We start from the raw sequence: 19,574 nt of genomic DNA, 5'->3' as shown, positions 1-19,574 counted from the left end.
ACCATTGCTAAAAGAAAGCAATAAATATAAGAGGAGAATTTTACAGAGTTCCAATCAGTCCTTTATCCTTAAAGATCTCTTATGAACAAAAGCACTGACCCAAAGAAATTGAAACAATACAATAAGTTGAATTCCAAATACCAGCCAACTAAAAAGAACGCCTGGACCTGGAGATTCGTGACGCAAAAAAGGACCAGCATGTGAAAAAATCAAACCCAACCAAGGGAAACGAATAACAAAAAATCAACATACAGACAACTGAAGCCAATCCAAGTTGAAGTTGCAGTTTACACATCACCGTCTATGTAAGACAACTCCACTGGATAGTATACAAGACTGTCTAGCCATGTTTTATACATGTTGGGCAAAGCTACTCAAATTTTGATATTTAGCAGTATTTATAAACTTATTAAAACTCGACTCCAGCAGCTTTCGAGAAAACCACCATTTCCTGAACCAGCATCATCCTGCCTTCACCCTAACTTCACTAAGAGTACAGCTGATACTTCCATTTCCTTCAGTCGCACAGGTACATGAGGAATCACTCACGCGGTGATGAATTCTTTTTAATCAAGGCATAGGCATCACTATATATGGCCACCAGGTTTGAAAAGACAGCAAGGACAATCATAAAAATACACAACATCTTGTCCCTCTTAGTTGCTATGCCATACCGATCCCTGCAACAAAATACAACCAATTTAATAATTCTCCATCACCCGTGGGGAGGGGTTTGAAAGCTAGGAGAAGAAGACCTATTGCAATTATACACTAAAAATTATATTCCGTAATTCTTAAAATTCAGACATCTACAATGTTTTAACTTCCAAACAATAAACAAGGTAAATTTTATCCAATTGTCAGAGATTTTACTGTTGTACGTACCATTCCAATAGTAAAGCCAAAAGCACAGATATCAGTTCGAAACTCTAAGGTCTTGAATGATGAAGGTCTTATTAGATACCGTTCAGTGGATCAGCAAAAAAGTTTGAGAGAAAAATGATGGATTAGGGAAAATCCAGTATCAGTAACTAAAGCAAGTTGTCATCAATTTACAGAGTCTTCCTCTGACTGTATTTAACCATGAGATATCCAAGCACCTCCATCTATACTACCATTGAATTCTCAGATGTGACTTGACTCTACTCTTTCCCAAGAAGTGATATATTAGCAACAACTCAAATGAGTCCTTAATGCAGGTTGGGGTTCTCTTTTTTTGTTTTGTTTTGTGTGTGTGTGTGTGTGGGGGGGGGGGGGGGGGGGTTGGTATGTATCGGTTAAGCAATACTTGAAATAAAAGTGCAACAGAAATTTGTTTACCTAAGAGTAACAGCAGCAGGAAATATGAACCCGATGCAAACAGCAGCAGTTGCCCCAGTGAATTGGAAAGCATCCCAGATGCTCGGGATGAAATTTGCCCCCAAAAAGATGACAGCAATGAGCCCACTGCTGATTAATGCAAACCTCGAATTATCGAGGGTTAGAGGCCTTGCAGAAGGAAAGAGAAGGCCATCCATGTTAAGCCTCAGTGGGTAGAAAACAATGGGAAAGACAAGCATCAGGTGGGCAGCATAGCTGACACGCACAACATCATTAAGCAAGGAACCAAATGGAATTCCAAGATCAGCATCGAAGTTGGCAAGCACATCATCAAGAGTTGCATCGCCAAATAGGAGAAATCCAAAAATGCTTGTCAACACATACACACTTGAGCAAAGAGCTAGCGCGCTTTGCACCACTGCTCTGATCTGCCTGCTGTCTTCAAGTTCATTTTCTATCGAGTGAACTGCACAAGTAGACTTTTTAGTCTAATGTTGTTTTAAGATGGATGTACAGTTAATTTTGCATTAACAGCTGCATCATCCAATCAGATATAATATATGAAGTGGAGTAGACAGTTGAAAGAAGAAAATTTTCTTCCTTCATGCACATCAAGGAAGAAAATTTCACGTAGGATATTATATTAGGTCAATCAGATATAATATATGAAGTGGAGTAGATAGTTGAACGAACTGCATCGAGGCTAAACTTCTTATAAGTAGAAGCATGAGCATTTAAGATAATATTTCACTATCATCCATAGAATGATCAAATCAAGAGGGATGGACTTATAAACAAAAGTAAGAAAATAAAGTCATAATGCAAGCAGTAGTAATCTTGAAATATGATATATTTGTGTAACACATACGGTAATCATCAACTAATGCACCAAACAACCAGAAGTTTGCATTAATAGTACTTCTAATGTAATAAAACTGCCCGCACTTAATCTGACATACATATGGTTGTCATGACAAATAAAAGATTTATATGATTATATGGAAGACTCCTTCTACTTAGAAGTCTGAAAGCATAAGAATACAAAAACTATCGAAATGAATGATTCTTAGTGCGGGTTTTGACATCAGTAATACTTAACCTTTCAAAAAAGAAGTATCTACCTAAGAATAACGAAGAGCAATTACCATGGACAGCATAACATAGATGTTTCTACCTTTAACTTTGGTCGAAACTATGTATACCCCTTTTTCGTAAAATATTAGCAGTAAAACAAAACAGCAATATCCGGAGAAAAATAGAGTTGGGCCATTACCATTATAGTGACAAATGTATGCAGTGACTAGTATAGGAACGACAGTGAAGAGCTTGAGGAATGATGTCAGATCATAAAAATTGGGAAGCAATCTGGGCATAAGAATGGATCCATTTATCAGCTTGAATATGGTGATTCCCACAGTTACGACCAGAAATACAACAGCCAGGGCAACTGATAATGCAGATGTATATCTCAATGAATCTGCAAAAGCAAGTTGAGGAACTTAATGTCGCCACATTGCACATGTAACAGTGAGTAATACAGAGAAATAGAAAGAACTTACCTATACGCTTTAAGCAAGCTAATGGTGCAAATACGCCAAGGGTGGTGACAAGAAGAACGAAGAATCGTCCATTCCACCAATGAACTCCGAACCAACCTTCCAGGACACCAGCATGGTGGGTTCCACTTGAAGTTGTTCCGGAAAGCACGTCACCTTAAAAAGGAGAATATAAAGAGTGAGTATCACAATGGTCATGGAATTAAAGGTGGATCAAAGGTAGTAAACTTGTGCACCTGAAACTAAGGCGTGTTTGGCATGGAGGAAAATATTTTCCAGAAAATGTTTTTCAATTTTCTCATCCCCGAACACCCACTCCCACCCCCATAGTGTTTTGCTAGATTACATATAAATGCTCTTAGGATAATATTTTCTTGCTTGCTTACCAAACGCTCGAAAATAACTAAGAAACCCACTTGTTTTTCAAGAAAACATTTTCCTTCATACCAAACACACCCTTAGTCTTTAAGGGGCTGGTAGTCAATTAGAACCTACCTATGATAATCATGTATACAACAAGAACACCAATATTATTAACTAGTATACATATTTGAAGCAACATCTTCCCATACTTTCCAAAAGCATCGCCCATAAGACCTCCATAAGAAACTGATTTCGAAGTCCTACTAAACCTGATTAACAACTCAATTGAAGCTTCTGTAAGGAAAGCCATCAAGATGATCATAATAATCCCAGGAATGAGTCCCAACACCTTCATAGTTGCAGGTAAAGCCATAATTCCAGCACCAACGATTGTGGTCGACAAATTAAATACAGCTCCACTAAAAGAAGCCCCATTGAACTCATCGAATCCACCATCTTCCTGATGCTTTTTAGGCAATAATGGTGATTGGTCATCAACTACTACTTGTTTGCTCTTTCTTGATTTATTCTCTTTTACAGGATTAATGCTTCCAATCGTCATGTTTGAATTCTGATGCTCTTAGAGATCAAAAAATGGAAACTTTACCAACTATATGCGGACCAGCTTACGCTTTTTCAATCCTTATGAAAAAAATCTGCACATAATGCTTAACTAGTATCAGTCTTTACATTCTATGACCTCCTGAATAGTAAATTCCATAAGCTATCCATCTCAAACATTCTTATAAACCAGTGAAATAAACTACTGGGGACAAAATTCAATAATTTACATAAGTTAAGAACCAAAACTAAAACCCTTTTAACTGCAATTTACCACCCTACGTGGCCAACAATAATTTCTATAGAAAAAAATCAATTTTTTTTTTAAACCAAAAAAGAGCAAACAAGGAAGTAAGCAATAGACATAATCATACAAAGGTACCCCAAATACTCAATTTTGTTTAAAGTGTACAGATTACTATAAAATCATACCTGAAATGAATGAAAAGCAGGAGACTTTGAGATAATTCTTTTTCTGCAATAGTGATGCAAAAATTGAACAATAAATCAACAACCCAGAATGGAATAATTTGATATATCTTCAAGAAAAAATAGAAGAGCAAGAACCAATAAAATTTAATTCAGGCAAAACTTAAATGGGGTTATGTATTAATATAAGAAGCAGAGAGGAGAGGTAGAAGAAGATAGCTTCACGCAATGGATGATTGAAATATTCCAAATTATACAAATGTATGTATGTATGTATGTACAGTTTAATTGACTACGACTTCTTAATGAAAAATAGAAAAGTCGGCCTTTAGTAATTCTTATCTTGAAAAATAGATGAAAGAAAAGGCGTGTATCCTTGTCAGTAATTTTCAAGAATGAACTTTTTCATTTTATAGTTTTCCCCAATGAGATGAATGGTTATACCCTTTACAATGGATATTTCGACAATAACTTGTGTCCAATATTTGATTCATTTCATTGAGTTGTATATTTGTGTAATCAGTACATGTATATTTGTGAAGAATAATTTCTTTTTCCTTTTCTTTTTTGAAGAGATGGAGTTGAATTAAAATATTTGTAAACTTAGGGTAGTTAATCTTTTTAATTTATACAAAAACTAACTTTTTTAATTTACACAAAAACTTCTAAGTTTTTTTAATTTACACAAAAACTCCTAAATTTTTTTAATTTACACAAAAACCCAAAAATAAAAGAATTTTTTACCAACAAAAAAAAAAAAAAAAACCGCAAGCAACTATTGGTTGCTTAAACAACTCAACACTTATCTCATTAAAACTAGGTAAACAACTTAGTATAAATAAGGTGAATTTAAACTTTTGAAGGGTCGGGGGTTTGGTAAAAAAATTAAAAGATCAAAAACTTTTATAAAACCCAAAAAGTTGCTAATAAACAACAAAAAGTTGTTTCGACAACTTAGGAAAACTTAGCAAACAATCGATTGTTGCTTAAAATAGTGATGTTAAACAACACGAAGTTGTTTATGAAACATTAGAACTTATCGACAATTGTTATCAAGTGAATACGTTGATGTTCATATTCATATAATCAAACAACATTTTCCATTATCACTAGATTAGTTAATATTGATAAATCAATTTTGCGATAGTGATATAAATAAGTTGGGTTTAATCCACTACTTTGATATTTAATTGTTATCAAGTGAATACGTTGACGTTCAAATATTCATATAATCAAACAACATTGATTCCATTATCACTAGATCAATAAGTTATTGTTAAACTATTAGTAGTCAATAAATTTTGCGGTCAATTGTGATATTATTAATAAGTGCCACTCGTATTACATTTTATCAAGTTACGATGTTCAAATATTCATATAATCAAACAACATTCATTCCATTATCACTAGATCAAGTTATTGTTAAACTATTAGTAGAGTCAATCAATTTTGCGATCAATTATGATATTATTAATAAGTTGGGTTTAATAACTCATTGAACGTGTGTTTGATATTTAATTGTTATCAAGTCAATAAGTTGATATTCTAATATTCATATAATCAAACAACATTGATTCCATTATCATTGGATCAAATTTTGTTTAAACTATTAGTATAGTCAATTAATTGATGATAAAATTAATAAGTTGGATTTAATCACTCATCAAATGACTAGTTTTTACAAGAAACAAGGTTTTTATATTAGTTAATTTTCATTTGTGATCAATCAATTAATTTCCAATTAAGTTCATGTATAAGCAATAATGAGTTGCTTAAACAACTTCGTGTTGTTTATTATAAGCAACCTTTATTTATTTAAACAATTACTAGTTGTTTACCTAGTTTTAATGAGATACAAGGTTATTGTATAAGCAACAAGGAGTTGTTTAAGCAACCAATAGTTGCTTGCGTATTTTTTAAGAGAAAAACGTTCAGTTTTTTTTTTTTTTTGTTGGTAAAAAGTGCTTTTATTTTTGGGTTTTTGTGTAAAATAAAAAAACTTAGAAGTTTTTGTGTAAATTAAAAAAACTTAAGGGTTTTTATGTAAATTAAAAAAACTTAGGGGTTTTTGTGTAAATTAAAAAAACTTAGGGGGATAGAGTCCCTTTTACCTAATTTTTAGAACTTGAGTCCTAAATTCTTAAATAAGTAACTCAAAAGTCTCTTTTAATAAAATTCCCAACTAACTACGCCTTATCAACTCCAACTCCATGTCTACTCAACACTTATACCATTTATATTTGAATTTAAACTCGTAATACTATAATTTAAATGATATTAGGACTATTAAATTGATGGCCTAAAATTGGACTCGATATTTCTTTTTTTAATAGTAGTTAATAATAATAATAATATAGTGATTAAATGGTTAACCACTACTTTGACAAGCACCTTTATTCTTTGATTATGAAGTGAGTGCTATTATTTTATTTGAATAGCAAAAGTAAAATATTCTTGATCTTCGTGTGCTTAAACAATAAAAATATCGAGTACTACCCCATCTGAGCTGTAAAAAGATTACTCCATTAAGGTAGACAGAAAACACATGTTTAAGGTGGCTTCAGAAGGTGGCCTCAGGTTTCACACGTGCAGAAAAATCCTTTTATGTCCATAATACTTGGTTAGGTGAAGGTAAATACCTATTCGCGAGTGTTTACCAATTCAATGCATCATTATTAAGTAATTTATTAGACTAAATATACAACAACAACATATCAAATGTAATCCCACAAAGTAGTTAAAAAAATAAAGTTTAACACTTGAGAGATAGTTATAGACCGACTCAATTTCAAATAATACATAAACAAAGTTATCCTTTACCACGAGAAGTTAGACTCAGTCGAGGTTGGGATTGTGACTTTATATCCACTAAAGTGTCCCTTTGGAACAACAAAAGCCAAATACTGCATTTCTCTGCTTTGCTAGTATTTCCCAAAAACTCCGTGATCATATATTGACAGCCGCAACCAAAGGCATGGCCATTGAGAAAGAGTGAATTGCCAATTTTTAGACCCTTATTTACACGTTGTATTTAAGCCAACCAAATAAATACATAATTTATGTCTTCATACACGCTATTATTACTAAATCATAACTACGTACTAATATGTATTTTCACCTCAACTTATCACTCAGTCATAATAAATTAATATGGTTTGATGTAAAATTGTAAATGTAGAATGTGTAAGTTTTTATCTAAATGTCAAATAGCTCACCAACCTCCCAAGCAATTTACCGTTTAAATTTGGTCACTATATATTAGTTGAACTAATTTTTAAATCAAATTATATTCATAGTCAGAAAAAAAAAAAAGGAAAATGAAAAAGAAATAGAAATCAAAGTCCTATTCAAGCATTCATTTCATCAAAGTCCGTACTCCCTTCCTTATCAAAGGTAGGCCATTGATATGTGTTTGTCACGTAATCATCATAGTTAGACGACAAAACAAATACAAAATATTTCGATGACCCCAATAGTTATATAACAAAAATTAGAGTTGGCCATGGTAGGTGTATTATTTTAAATTAATCACACGGTAATCAAGCTATTAGTCTAACATAAACGTAGGGATGAGGTTGTGACAAGTGCTAATTGAGAACGTGAACACTGACTAGAATAGCAAGAAATCTAGGCGTTTTACTTCATTGGTTAATTGTGATTCATTATAATTGACTTATTCTTGTAAATAAAATAATCTTCTTGTTGTTATCTTCATCAATTAGCTAGCAGAGAATTAACAATAGCCAAGCATTTGAAAATTTTGAGGAGCTCAAATCAATTTAAACTTGTATGCATCACCAGTCGGACCACCTAGTATTGGTGTTAGTTTTCATAACTATTATGTTCATTCCAATTTAAGTGAATTTATTTCCTTTTAGTCCGTTTTGAAAACAATGATTCATTTCTAGATTTAAAATATATATAATTTGTTTTATTTATTTATTAATTTTACACTAAATGAAAAGTTTTATAATCGCACAAATGTTATAACATATTTAAAATCATAATATTAAAAACTCTTATACATAAACAACTATTATGACCTATTTAAGATCGTAAATTTCAAGCGACTTCATTTTCAAAAACTCAGTGTCCAATTTATAAGTTGACATAAATTTAGAAGCAAGGAGTATTATTTATTACTCCCTCCGTCTATTTTTACTTTGTCTCATTTAGCGCATCCCTTAAGAAATAAATAACGAATTTTTATAATTTATAACATATTTAAAATCATAATATTAAAAACTCTTATACATAAACAACTATTATGACCTATTTAAGATCGTAAATTTCATGGAATTTCATTTTCAAAAAACTCGTCATCAATTTATAAGTTGACATAAATTTAGAAGCAAGGAGTATTATTTATTCTTTCCTAATTATTTTTAATTGATTTAATTATTGAAATAAATGTTGATTTTACAATATCACCCTAATTATTACTAAGTCGTGTAATTATTGAAATCAATCAAACATACTTCAAAAGTCGTACAACCACTAAGAATTTCTTGAATTTTTCAACCAATAATTAATAATAAGCACAAAATAGATATGAAATGATGAATTATCTCTTAATTTTTTAAGCTAGACAATTATTTTTAATATAAATTACAAGTAACAATGGATGGACGAAGTACTATTCCATAAACTATATTGGGATTTTTCCATCAGAAACGAAAGAGACCATATAATGCAAAGTGGATGCGGCGCGACGGTAACATATTCTTGCATCAGTTTGAAGTTACGTGATGTCCAAAAGCGTTTGTTTGATTATTTGTCCCTGCCCTTTTTGTAAAAAGCTTTTTTTAATGACCTTCTGAAGGAAAAGTTCTTCGCAAATCAACAATATTTAGATTTGATAGATTTAATTTTTTTAAAATTTAATATCAAAGTTATTAGATGTTTAAGTGATTAGTTTATATTGGAGATGTTAAAGTGAGTGTGGAAGGAAAAGAGCAATAATATTTGAAGTCTCCCGAGAAACATGAAATCGCTAGGGAATGTTAGGCCCCATAATTTTATTTCACTACATCTTATGTTCATTTTTAAGTTCAAAGTAGTGCAAGTAGGTGCATGACTTGTTGCGAAGGTTTTAGATAGTTCAATCTTGTGTTCGGAAGGTTTTAAGAATGTTTGGGAATGAAGAGTGTTTAGTATAGAGATACTTTTGTCCAGATTTTATCTCGAAAAGTCCCAAAAAGTGATCATCCCACCTATTTTTTCCTTGTCACGTGGCTTATGCTTCGATTAATCAAACAGCCTCCATGATTAATGAAGTCCGAAGGATTGAATGTCTACCATTAATAAACTCTTTGTCGAAATGAGTCTCAAACCTAAAGATATCCTACAACTCCAGATGGGCTATTAGAGAAATGAATACGGGTTATTCGCACAAATGCACCTATTTCGGGTGGTCTTTAATTTTTGACCTAAAATTTGTGGTCTTTAAATTTTGACCTTTAGTAATTTTGGCGCAGCATAAACTAAATTCCGGCCAGCATAGTTAACGTTTAGTTTCGGCATATGTATCATAACATTCCCCAAGTTATGTTGAACAAGGCAAAACTTTCAACATTCAACATAATCTGAAAAAGGCATAAGTTTAGATTTCGCTCGGCATAGCTAGTGTTTAGCTTCAACGTATGTGTAGCATCACATCCACACAAGTTATGCCGGAAAAGGCAAAACTTTCAACACTCAACATAATTTGAAAAATACTACATAACTTATATCGCATAACTTAATTCCTACAGAACTTGTGCCAAGCAAGACAAAAGTTCAGTTTCCGAATATAAAAATACTATAGAACTTATGCCGAGTGTTGAGCCAAAAATATATGTATATTTCCTCATTAAATAAGCAACAGAGACAAAAATTAAAGACCACATATATGAGGGCAAAAACTAAAGGGTCATTCGCACAAATGCCCCTATCTTGGGGTGTCTTTAATTTTTACCCCTGAAATCGCTGGTCTTTAATTTTTGTTCTTCAACACTTTAATTAACAAAAAAGTGTTTGAAAATATTCCTGACACCGAAAAAACAAAACAAAAAAAGTTCGGTCTACCCGCCTAGTTTTACAAGGCATAAGTTTATAGAAATTTTACCTTGGACGGCAAAATATCTATAGGAATTAAATTTTCCGGCATAAGTTGTGTAGTAACTAATTTGCTCGTTACTAACAATTTATGTCGGAAAATTTAATTCCTACAGAAATTATGTGGACAAGGCAAAACTTTTATAAACTTATGCTTTGAAAATTAGTTACTACACAGCTATGCCGGATAATTTATTTCTTACAGAACTTATGTCGAATAAGGTAAAGGTTCTCTAAATTTATGCCTTGTAATTTTATTTTATTTTTGGTAAGAAAACAACGAATTCATCGCCTCTACCGGGGATCGAACCCAGAATCACTGATTTTGTAGACCAGCAAATAAAGTACTTTGACCCACAAATTTTTGTTAAATGAGAAGCAAACACAAAAATTAAAGACAAGCGATTGAGGGACAAAAATTAAAGATCAGTCCGTACGAAGGTCAATCGGCGCAAAAAGAAAGAAAATTAAAAACCAGTCCATACGAAGGACAATCCATGCAAAAATTTCAATGAATGCAGATATGGAAAATTTTCAGGGGCTGGGGGAATGATCGAGAATGAAATAAACAGCCCAATGTATCATTTCACCATTTTTCATTCTTATGGTTGGTTATTTAGAGAGTAGAAAATATCTACCTAAATAGTAGTAGTAGTTAAGTTACTGAAATTTCTACTTGTTAAATTTAATCGAAACTATGAAAATAAAGAATATTTAATAGGAACTGACATTTGCAAGTATAACTTTTGCATTTTTGGTCTATTTATAAAGTTTGATGCAACTTTTAAGGTGCAATTCATGTTATTTTGGTCTATTTTCTATGTTTGATACAATTTTGGAGTTTCGACGAAAAATTCTTGATGTTTCTGGTTAAATAGTTTTTGTTCACAGTTCCTATTGAATTAACAATCAAAGTTTCTTAAATATTCGATAGAGACTAAAATTGCTCACTTTTGATAAATTTAAAAGACCAAAACTGCTCAGTTGAGACTTAAAGGACTACTTTGAACCTAGTAGCAAGGATAAGGGATCCATTTTGCAATTTTCTCCTGAAAAAGAAGGCAAACTATAAATTTGAAAAAAAGATTACAAAAGACGGCAAAAATCCGGTAACTGATTTATTTATAGGAACAATGTAGCTTCAACTGAATTTGAACTGAAAATTCTCCACTTTTTTATTCTTGTTTTCCAATTCAATGGCGGAAATGCTTAGCCATCAAAGTTTCCACATTCAGACAACAAACAACTACAACTACGTTAGCGTTTCCGACAACGATGATGAGGTCGACCCCACAACCTTTTTTATTCCCTCATTTGATGATTTTGACCCGGGCCCCGATCGACCCGCAAACCCTAATTCCCCTTTCTATTGCAATGAAGATCAAATGGACTATGTAACCGATTTGTTCGATACCCGAAATGAAGATGTTACGGATCATCCCCATGTTGTTCACAGCAATTCCAATGCTAGGGTTTTGCCAGAAGGTGAAGAAGCAGAATTCGGGTCTGAATTTGATGGGCTTCGGGTCGTAGGGGTAGAATCCGAGTCCGATTCAGAAGACATGGAGGTAAATTCGGGGGTTGTTCACCAAATTGGTGATCCCAGTGTGCCGGATTTATGGAGCTGTTTTCAGGTACAGGTAGCAAATGGGCGGGTCAAATTGGGTCTGAGATGGGTAAAATCTGGCTCATAGCCGAACTTAGCAAGTTTTAATTAATTTATTTGTTTCCATATGAATATGAGATAATGGTCAAAAACACATCTGAACTAGCACTTTTTCTAAATTGATTTATGACTTTGAAATATCTCTTTTATTGAGAAGTGATATCGGCTAATAAGCCATGATTGATGATTGTGAGTTTCCTACCCGAACTATCAGGTGTGCGAGTTTTCTGAATATTAAAACACACCTCAACTATCAGTTGTTCAATTTTCTTACACGAACGACAGTGATAGTTCAGGTGTGTTTTTGACCATTAACTCTATCAAATAAGACTTTTTTTCCTTTCTTTTGTGAGGGCTATATATATAACATATAAAACAAAAAAAATGTTTATTTTAAAAATATTTTGACAAAGTTACTCATGAGTTAATTTGGGTTAAATTAGCCCAATTTTAAATGGGCTAAATTGGGCGGGTCAAAATGGTCTAAGCAAATGGCGGGTCAAGGTTTTTTGGGCCAATTTTGACACCTCTATTTTCAGGTTGATGATGAGGATGAAGATTTCGAGTGGGAAGAAGTTGACAGGGTTGAAAGGAGAGACAATGTGAGTTATCTGATTGGTCGAATGGAAGAAATTTCAGTTTCTTCTGATATTTCTTCTATAGAAGGAAATTCGGGTTTGGGTGATGGTGGAGAAGAGGAGCAGGTGAGGAATTTAGAATGGGAATTTCTCGTGGCGGTTAATAGTCTCGAAAGGACCCTTGAATTGCACAATGCTGTTATAATTGAAGATGATTTTGTGTTTGACAATGTTGACTTTGTTGGAAGCGAAGAGAGGTTAAAAGGTAGTCCACCAGCAGCTAAATCTGTACTGGAAAATCTTCTTTTGGTGGTCGTGAGTGATGAAGATTTGAAAGCAAGCAATGTAGCTTGTGCAGTTTGCAAAGATGAGATTTTGTTGACGGAGAAGGTGACTAGGTTGCCTTGTTCTCACTATTACCATTGTGATTGTATTGTGCCATGGCTAAGTATCCGTAATACATGTCCTGTTTGTCGCCACGAGTTGCCCACGGATGATGCTGATTACGAGAGGGAAAATGGAAGGGGTGCTGGTCCAGCACTTGTTAATGATTTTCAGGTTAGATACAACTTTGAACCTGTGCTCTGACATTGTAATTTCTGTACTCTTGACAGAGAGTATAAATCCCGTTTTAGCTGAGCATGTTGAAACAGTTTTCATATCATTTTCCTTTTTCTTCCTTACAGTTTAGTTTTGGTAGAATATATGTAAAGTTTCCAACTTTTGTCTATGAGTATCACATGGACAGCTAGTTTGATTACCGTTGAAAAATGGTGAAAAACTCTTAATCTTAGAATATTCAAAGGTTAGTACTATTTTGGAAATTGATTAAAGTTTTGGGAAATTTAGAGTTGGTTTTGTCTTCTCAATGAGATGGGTGGTGAAAGTGTACTCCATGGAATTAGGAAATTTTCTTCTTCAACTTGAAAATATTGGTTGCCAAATCATTAACCTGGTAATATGGTAGGTTACTTTTCAGAATCTTGACCTTGAAGTCTGCTAATTTTTCTAATATACGTACTTGTACTAAAGCTCTTGAATTAGCTCTTGAATTTATATATTGTTGCTTACCTTTTTAACAATATTCACATAATTATCAATTCTCTGGATTTGTAACTTGCAGCATGCTGTCTTCACATGTATTTAAACATATATATTTGCATTCTTTTCTAAACTTCTAAAGCCATTTTAATTTCTACTTTCTTTTGACAAGTAAAAGAATTTCATTACATTGGCAAATTCAGCACCAAGAGGGTGCTAGTTCTACAGAGTGGATGAAAAATAAATGAGCTCCCTATACTTCCTGTATGGAGCTATAGAATTCAAGTAAATTATGTTCATTGTGTATATATTTCAATTTGAGCTAACAGATATAAGCTTAAATAAATGATTAGCATCTTCAATAATCTCTCTAAAATAAGTTTCCTTAATTTAAAGGCACACATAAACTTGCAGCTGTTTACATCTTCCAACCACATTACCCATACCCCTTATCTGGAGATTAAACTAAGTCAGACAAAAGTCATGTATAGCAGTCCAGCCTAAGTAAACCACCTTAAGAGATACTTTGTTTATTCAGATCTTCCGGGGCCGGTTTGTGCTGACACTCTTAGCTATTTTTAATGCATTGTAGCATGGGTTGACGGAGAAAGATCCACATTTACTTAACCCATCTCAAGGAGTCACGCTCATATGTTAGCTCTTACACAATATCAATAACTAAGACGATAGGGTATCAAATTTCCAATTATAACAGTTTCTCAAATTTTGATTGCACCATGATGTGTTTGATATTAAGCTATTGCAATCATTGTTAACTTTTAGGCTGAACAAGGAAAATCTTCGTATGATCTTTTGGGTATATATCCATAATCATTTGAACAAAAAGCTCTTGATATATATTTTCAACTTTCAAGGACCAATAATGTTTCTTCCTCATTCCCCCCTGGGTGACTAGAACCACCAACCCTCTAGGTTGGAAATATAGTGTTTTTACCATGGGAGCAACCTCTCTTGTCAGTTGCCCGGAGAACCTTTTCCTATCTGACCATGTGGAAATTATTCTGCTTGCTCTTTTCTTCCCATGGGAAATTTGTTCTTAGTTTTTAAAACTTCACAACCACATCTACTACTGTGAGTGGAGACAGAGTAGGTGGATATTTGTCCATGAGCAATAGGTTGAACTTGATCAACTCTATTTTTGATGGATGCCCATCATCTCTTTTTGATTAATACAAAAAAGTAGGTAAATATGCTGTCAAGAGACTTATTGATTTTGGCTTATCTCATATACATTTCAACATGGAGGTTCTTGTTTGGTATATTTCACTCTGTTCCTCACACTTTCCAGAGTTACGTTCTCCATACAACCAAGTGGAGATTATTTTGCTCACTCTTTACTTCCCATAAGATGTTACCTCCACTTTGTGTGATTTCTTTTCACTCTCCACCTACTTTATGTCTCAACTTCCAATTGTATTCGCCTGTTATATGTTTCAACTCTCAATTGTAAATGTGATTGTGAAGAAGCTGGATAAATTTAGAAGAGAGTATTTGTCGTTGGGTGGTACATTGGTCCTGTTGACAGCACACTTAATTATTTTTTCTGAATAAATAAAAAAGCAGTTGATTACTTTATCTTGAGAATGATAATCAAGACACATTACCACCATGGACAAGTGCCACCTTCTCCTATCAAATAGTTTTTTTGTTCAAACATTTTTAAAGGTATAGCAAGAGATCCAGAAGGAAATTGACCACAAAATTGGGGGATGTGCTAACTTGGTAGTCACTGTGTGATTACTTTGAAGTCCTCCATCCTTTTTTTTTTTTTTTTTTTTTTTGAAATGGTAATAATTTGTATTCATAAACAGCACAAGTGCTGGAATTTCCCGATCAAGTGAGCAAAAACTCAAAAGTGTATATATATATATATATATATATAGCCGTCTTCTAATTTTAGAGGGATTATGAAATCTAATAAAGTTTCTATCTTATTTACGTAGTCCTTTTTACGCCAAAAGTGGAAGTGAAATAACAAGATACGATGTAATTTAATCCTCTAGACTGGTTTTTGTTTGCCTTCAAAGCATTTTGACCTTTCCCTCCCACTCATCCACCAGATACAGGCTGGAATCATATTCCACCAGCATTTTTAACTTTGTCCAACCTTGCCTATACCAATGACTCCACCGAGATTGTGTATTCGCAGGCATTGACCATTTGGTTCCGGCGACGTTGAGAACTGGCTGCCATAGCTGGTCGGTTATGGGGACAAGGCAAAAAAGAAAAGAAGATGAATAGTGGTTTCTGTTTGGTTGCCACATAAATAACATCTGTTGGGGTAACCCTCTTTTGTGAAGGTTATCAGTAGTGAGGCGAGGCCTCCTTGGCCACAATCCAAGAAATAACATCACTTAGGTGGACTTCTTAACTTCTTGAGATACCATTTAGGAGAACATTGGAATCAACAATTTTTTGATATGGTGAATTTTCCCTTTCTCTAGATTTCAAGCGTTGTTGTGTTCAAGATGTGATTTCAAATATTAAAACACTTCTCTGATACAACTTAATCAGTGTATAAAATGAACTGTAATTACAAATGAATAGTATAGAATGGATGGGATAAAGTAGCTTTACATGGAAATATGTAATCATACGGATGAATCTAATATTTGCTGGATATTTAGATATACTTCTTTAACTATATTATTTGGATGTTGCCAAAAGAAAAAAGAACCCAAGATAAGAAAAAGAAATGTTTTATGAACTAAAAGTTAAAAAAACAAAAGAAAAAGGAGTCAAAAAAGCAAAATGTTCTCCAAAACTGTATGCTAGAGCTTTATTGTGGAAAGACACTTTCTAGTATGGCTACTTTATTTTGCTTTAAACGTTTTTCTTCCCATCTGTATCTTGTTTAACCGGGTCACTATTAACGAACATTTTTGGTGGAGTTAATTTCTTCTCAAATACGACTCCGTTTCTACTGAGATAATGCTTGAATTTGTGCAATTTTCGTCTGTTTTTTGATCAGGGATCATAGTCACATGAGCAGGTTGGGTCAATTTTGAATCATCAGAATAAATTGAGCTGAAAAAATGAAATAAGTCATTTAAAGTTTGAGTTATAAGATGGGTTATGCAAAGCATTATACTCTACTCATATAACCTCAGCAGAAATAGTGTCTACTAGTCACTTTTCGGCGTTACTTTGAAAAATAGCTACTTTCATAGAGATAAATTTCATGACAATGACTATCATTTAATTATAAAAGCTGAAAAATAATTATTTGTGAATTTCCCCTCTAACTTAAGCTTCAACAGAAATATAGAATAATGAGAAAAAACCTTATTAGCATATGATGTTTGAACCAAGTAAAAGAACAAGACACGCATCTTGCATAGTGATATGTTATTTCACTTTAATTTGTAACTATTAACGTTAAATGACTTGGGGAGGTGGAAATCAAGTGCCGTTAAGTATTTTTCCCAGATGAACTCAGAATTTTAGGCTCTTTGATTATCAATATTCCAAGAATGTCATTGTGGATTTGTGGTCCGTAAAACATTAATTAACACTCCAATTCAAAAGTCTTTTCTGTTAAGACTACATGAATTATTGGTTTGCATGTTTTTTCAGAAAAAGGAAAATCTCTTATAAGAAAGAGATCGGAGTATATAGTTATCCCATCACTTACTGACTTATCTGAGTGGAAGCATATAAAAGGCCTAAATGCAAAATCGAGATGGTGACATGGCTTAATAAGCACAAAATCCTGGCTGCTTTTGATCTAGTTTAATGACTTTTTGGCTAACAAACTGACCTCTTTCTATATCTAAGATATTTTCGTTGTTTTCCTCCCCTTAAATAACTTGGCACTGTAGTTATAGTAATGTACCACTTGCCCCGAGTAAAATTTAGATTAGAAAGGATAAGAAAGAAAAAGAAGTAATATAAAATATACCAAGCCGTCATTTTAAAACATTATAGGGGTAAATTCTGGCTCTTCAAATACTCCTAGAGGCAAAGCAAACAAAGTAAAAATCCTCTAGAAAACTTATTATCGCATAGGCTCTTGCAAGTGGCCTCTGGTTCAGACATTCTACCGCCCTATTTTTGTCACAAGCGTATTTTTCAAACAGTGGGGCACTGAAAATTGTTTTTCCAATCATTGTGGGATTGAATATCTGAATGCCTGGGCAGTCAGTAAGTGTTAGATTTGACAAAACAAATAACAGTGGGGAAAAAAAGTAAAAAACCATTACAGAATACAGCCAAAATCCTGACCTCTTAGGAAAGAATTGAAGGACTAAACAAGATGGTTCGTTTTGGTGGTGCCTAAAAGATTTAGAAGATTAAACCCAGTAGCTCAGAACAACACATAATAAATTTGCCATTTTAGTCATTGTAGTTCAAGGTATTGTAAATTTAAAGTCCCTAAGTTGACCAAACATGTTCAACTATTAATCAGATAGCAGCTCCACGACCCTAGTCAGTTGCTAAAGATGACCCCTTGTCTGGAGCTACAAATAAGTTTTTATACTACACCAAATTATTAGGGTTTTGCCCTGACTTTCTTATTATATTTGATTTATCTTTTCTTGAAGAAAGCACAACGAGTTTACCATGTTTGGTTTTACTTTGGGAAAAGGAAAATTTAATATTCCATATTGGATAGCCTCTTTTTTGTATGAAAAGGTTTTGGACCTCAATAAATTAAAGACTTTGTTTCATACAACATAAAAACACAATAGCATCCACAATGTAGTCATTAAAGAGTCTTGTTTATGGGGAGATTATTCTCTCCATAGTTTTTAATGCTTTCTTTTAAATTAGGTTTTTAATATGTAGGTCACTTGACCAAATCATATTATAATATTATGCTTTTTAGTATATTTTCTTTGTTGTCCAATTTATCATCGTTCAAGATTTGCAAATTATTAGCTTCCGCATGACGCCCTGATTATTTCGATCCCAACAAGTGGTATGAGAGCTAACGGTTCAGCCAATGTTTCAACAAGTGGTATCAGCGCCAATGGTTCAACAAGATTGATGACAGGTTCAAGGCGGGTTCAAATTAAGAGCAACCAATTTGGCGATAGTGAAGAGTTTGTCAAAAAAACAAAAAAAGAGTTTGAAGTACTACATGTGGAGACGAAGTTTCAATCATATTTTCAACATTTCTGCTGCTGCATCTTTGAAAATAAAAACAAAATATTTTTTAAACCATTTTTAACCTATAGTATTTTTAACCATGGCAAGCAGTGATGAAGATAATGTGAAGAAGACGGATCAAGTTTTGTCAAGAAAAAATCCAGGACAAAAGGGGAGATTTGTTAGGGTTTTGCCCTGACTTTCTTACCATTTTTGGATTTTACATTTTTTTTAAGGAAGAACAAAGAGTTTACCATATTTGGTTTTACTTTTCCCAAAAGGAAAATTTTAATATTCCATATTGGATAGCCTCTTTCTTGTAGGAAAAGGTATTGGACCTCTATAAATTGAAGAATCCGTCTCATATAACATAAAAACACAATTGCATCCACAATGTAATCACTAAAAAGTATTGTTTATGGAGAGATTATTTTCTCCATAATTTTTAATGCTTTCTTTTAAATTAGACTTTTTAATATGTAGGTCACTTAACCAAATCATATTATAATATTATGCTTTTAGTATATTTTCTTTATTATCTAATTTATCGACGTTTAAGATTTGCAAATTATTAGCTTTCGCATGACGCCCTGATTATTTCGATTCAATACAAATACCTTAAAGTTATGAAGTTGCAGGTGACAAGTTGGGATTCTCCAAATCAGCGTTAAGTTTAAGACTAAACGCAACTGATTCGACATAACTCACTTGTGTTTTCTTAGACAATATGGACGTGGACGCGTACAAGTGTAATGAAAAAAAGATTCCACATGCATAAAGAGTAGAATTTACTGACTCTAAATTTTGGATTTGTCATTGCTTCAAGTGGAGGCTGACCATGACTCACTCAGG

The 19,574-nt window shown here is 33.2% G+C and overlaps 2 protein-coding genes across 4 annotated transcripts; one reads left to right on the top strand and one right to left on the bottom strand.

Annotated features, from left to right (window-relative positions):
• Window positions 1-46: 46 nt before the first annotated feature.
• Window positions 47-4,463, bottom strand: LOC132046981 (amino acid transporter AVT6A-like). The gene is made up of 6 exons (XM_059437842.1): window positions 4,233-4,463; window positions 3,372-3,895; window positions 2,880-3,032; window positions 2,594-2,797; window positions 1,321-1,786; window positions 47-680 (listed from the first exon to the last, which is right to left on the bottom strand). The coding sequence occupies exons 2-6, from the start codon at window positions 3,799-3,801 to the stop codon at window positions 542-544; spliced, it is 1,392 nt and encodes a 463-aa protein (XP_059293825.1). The 5' UTR covers window positions 3,802-3,895; window positions 4,233-4,463; the 3' UTR covers window positions 47-541.
• A 6,987-nt stretch (window positions 4,464-11,450) lies between these two features.
• On the top strand, window positions 11,451-13,438 carry LOC132046979 (uncharacterized). 3 transcript variants are annotated; one of them, XM_059437839.1, is made up of 2 exons: window positions 11,451-11,959; window positions 12,531-13,438. In XM_059437839.1, the coding sequence occupies exons 1-2, from the start codon at window positions 11,522-11,524 to the stop codon at window positions 13,155-13,157; spliced, it is 1,065 nt and encodes a 354-aa protein (XP_059293822.1). In that variant the 5' UTR covers window positions 11,451-11,521; the 3' UTR covers window positions 13,158-13,438. The 3 variants fall into 3 exon arrangements, with proteins under 3 accessions (XP_059293822.1, XP_059293821.1, XP_059293820.1); XM_059437838.1 differs by having other exon boundaries at window positions 11,451-11,965; XM_059437837.1 differs by having other exon boundaries at window positions 11,451-12,001.
• Window positions 13,439-19,574: the final 6,136 nt, after the last annotated feature.

This window comes from Lycium ferocissimum, chromosome 2 (genome assembly GCF_029784015.1).
Source record: "Lycium ferocissimum isolate CSIRO_LF1 chromosome 2, AGI_CSIRO_Lferr_CH_V1, whole genome shotgun sequence".
NCBI lineage: Eukaryota > Viridiplantae > Streptophyta > Magnoliopsida > Solanales > Solanaceae > Lycium > Lycium ferocissimum.
The sequence above is the reverse complement of the archived record's forward strand: the minus strand, read 5'-3'. Positions and strand labels throughout refer to the sequence as shown.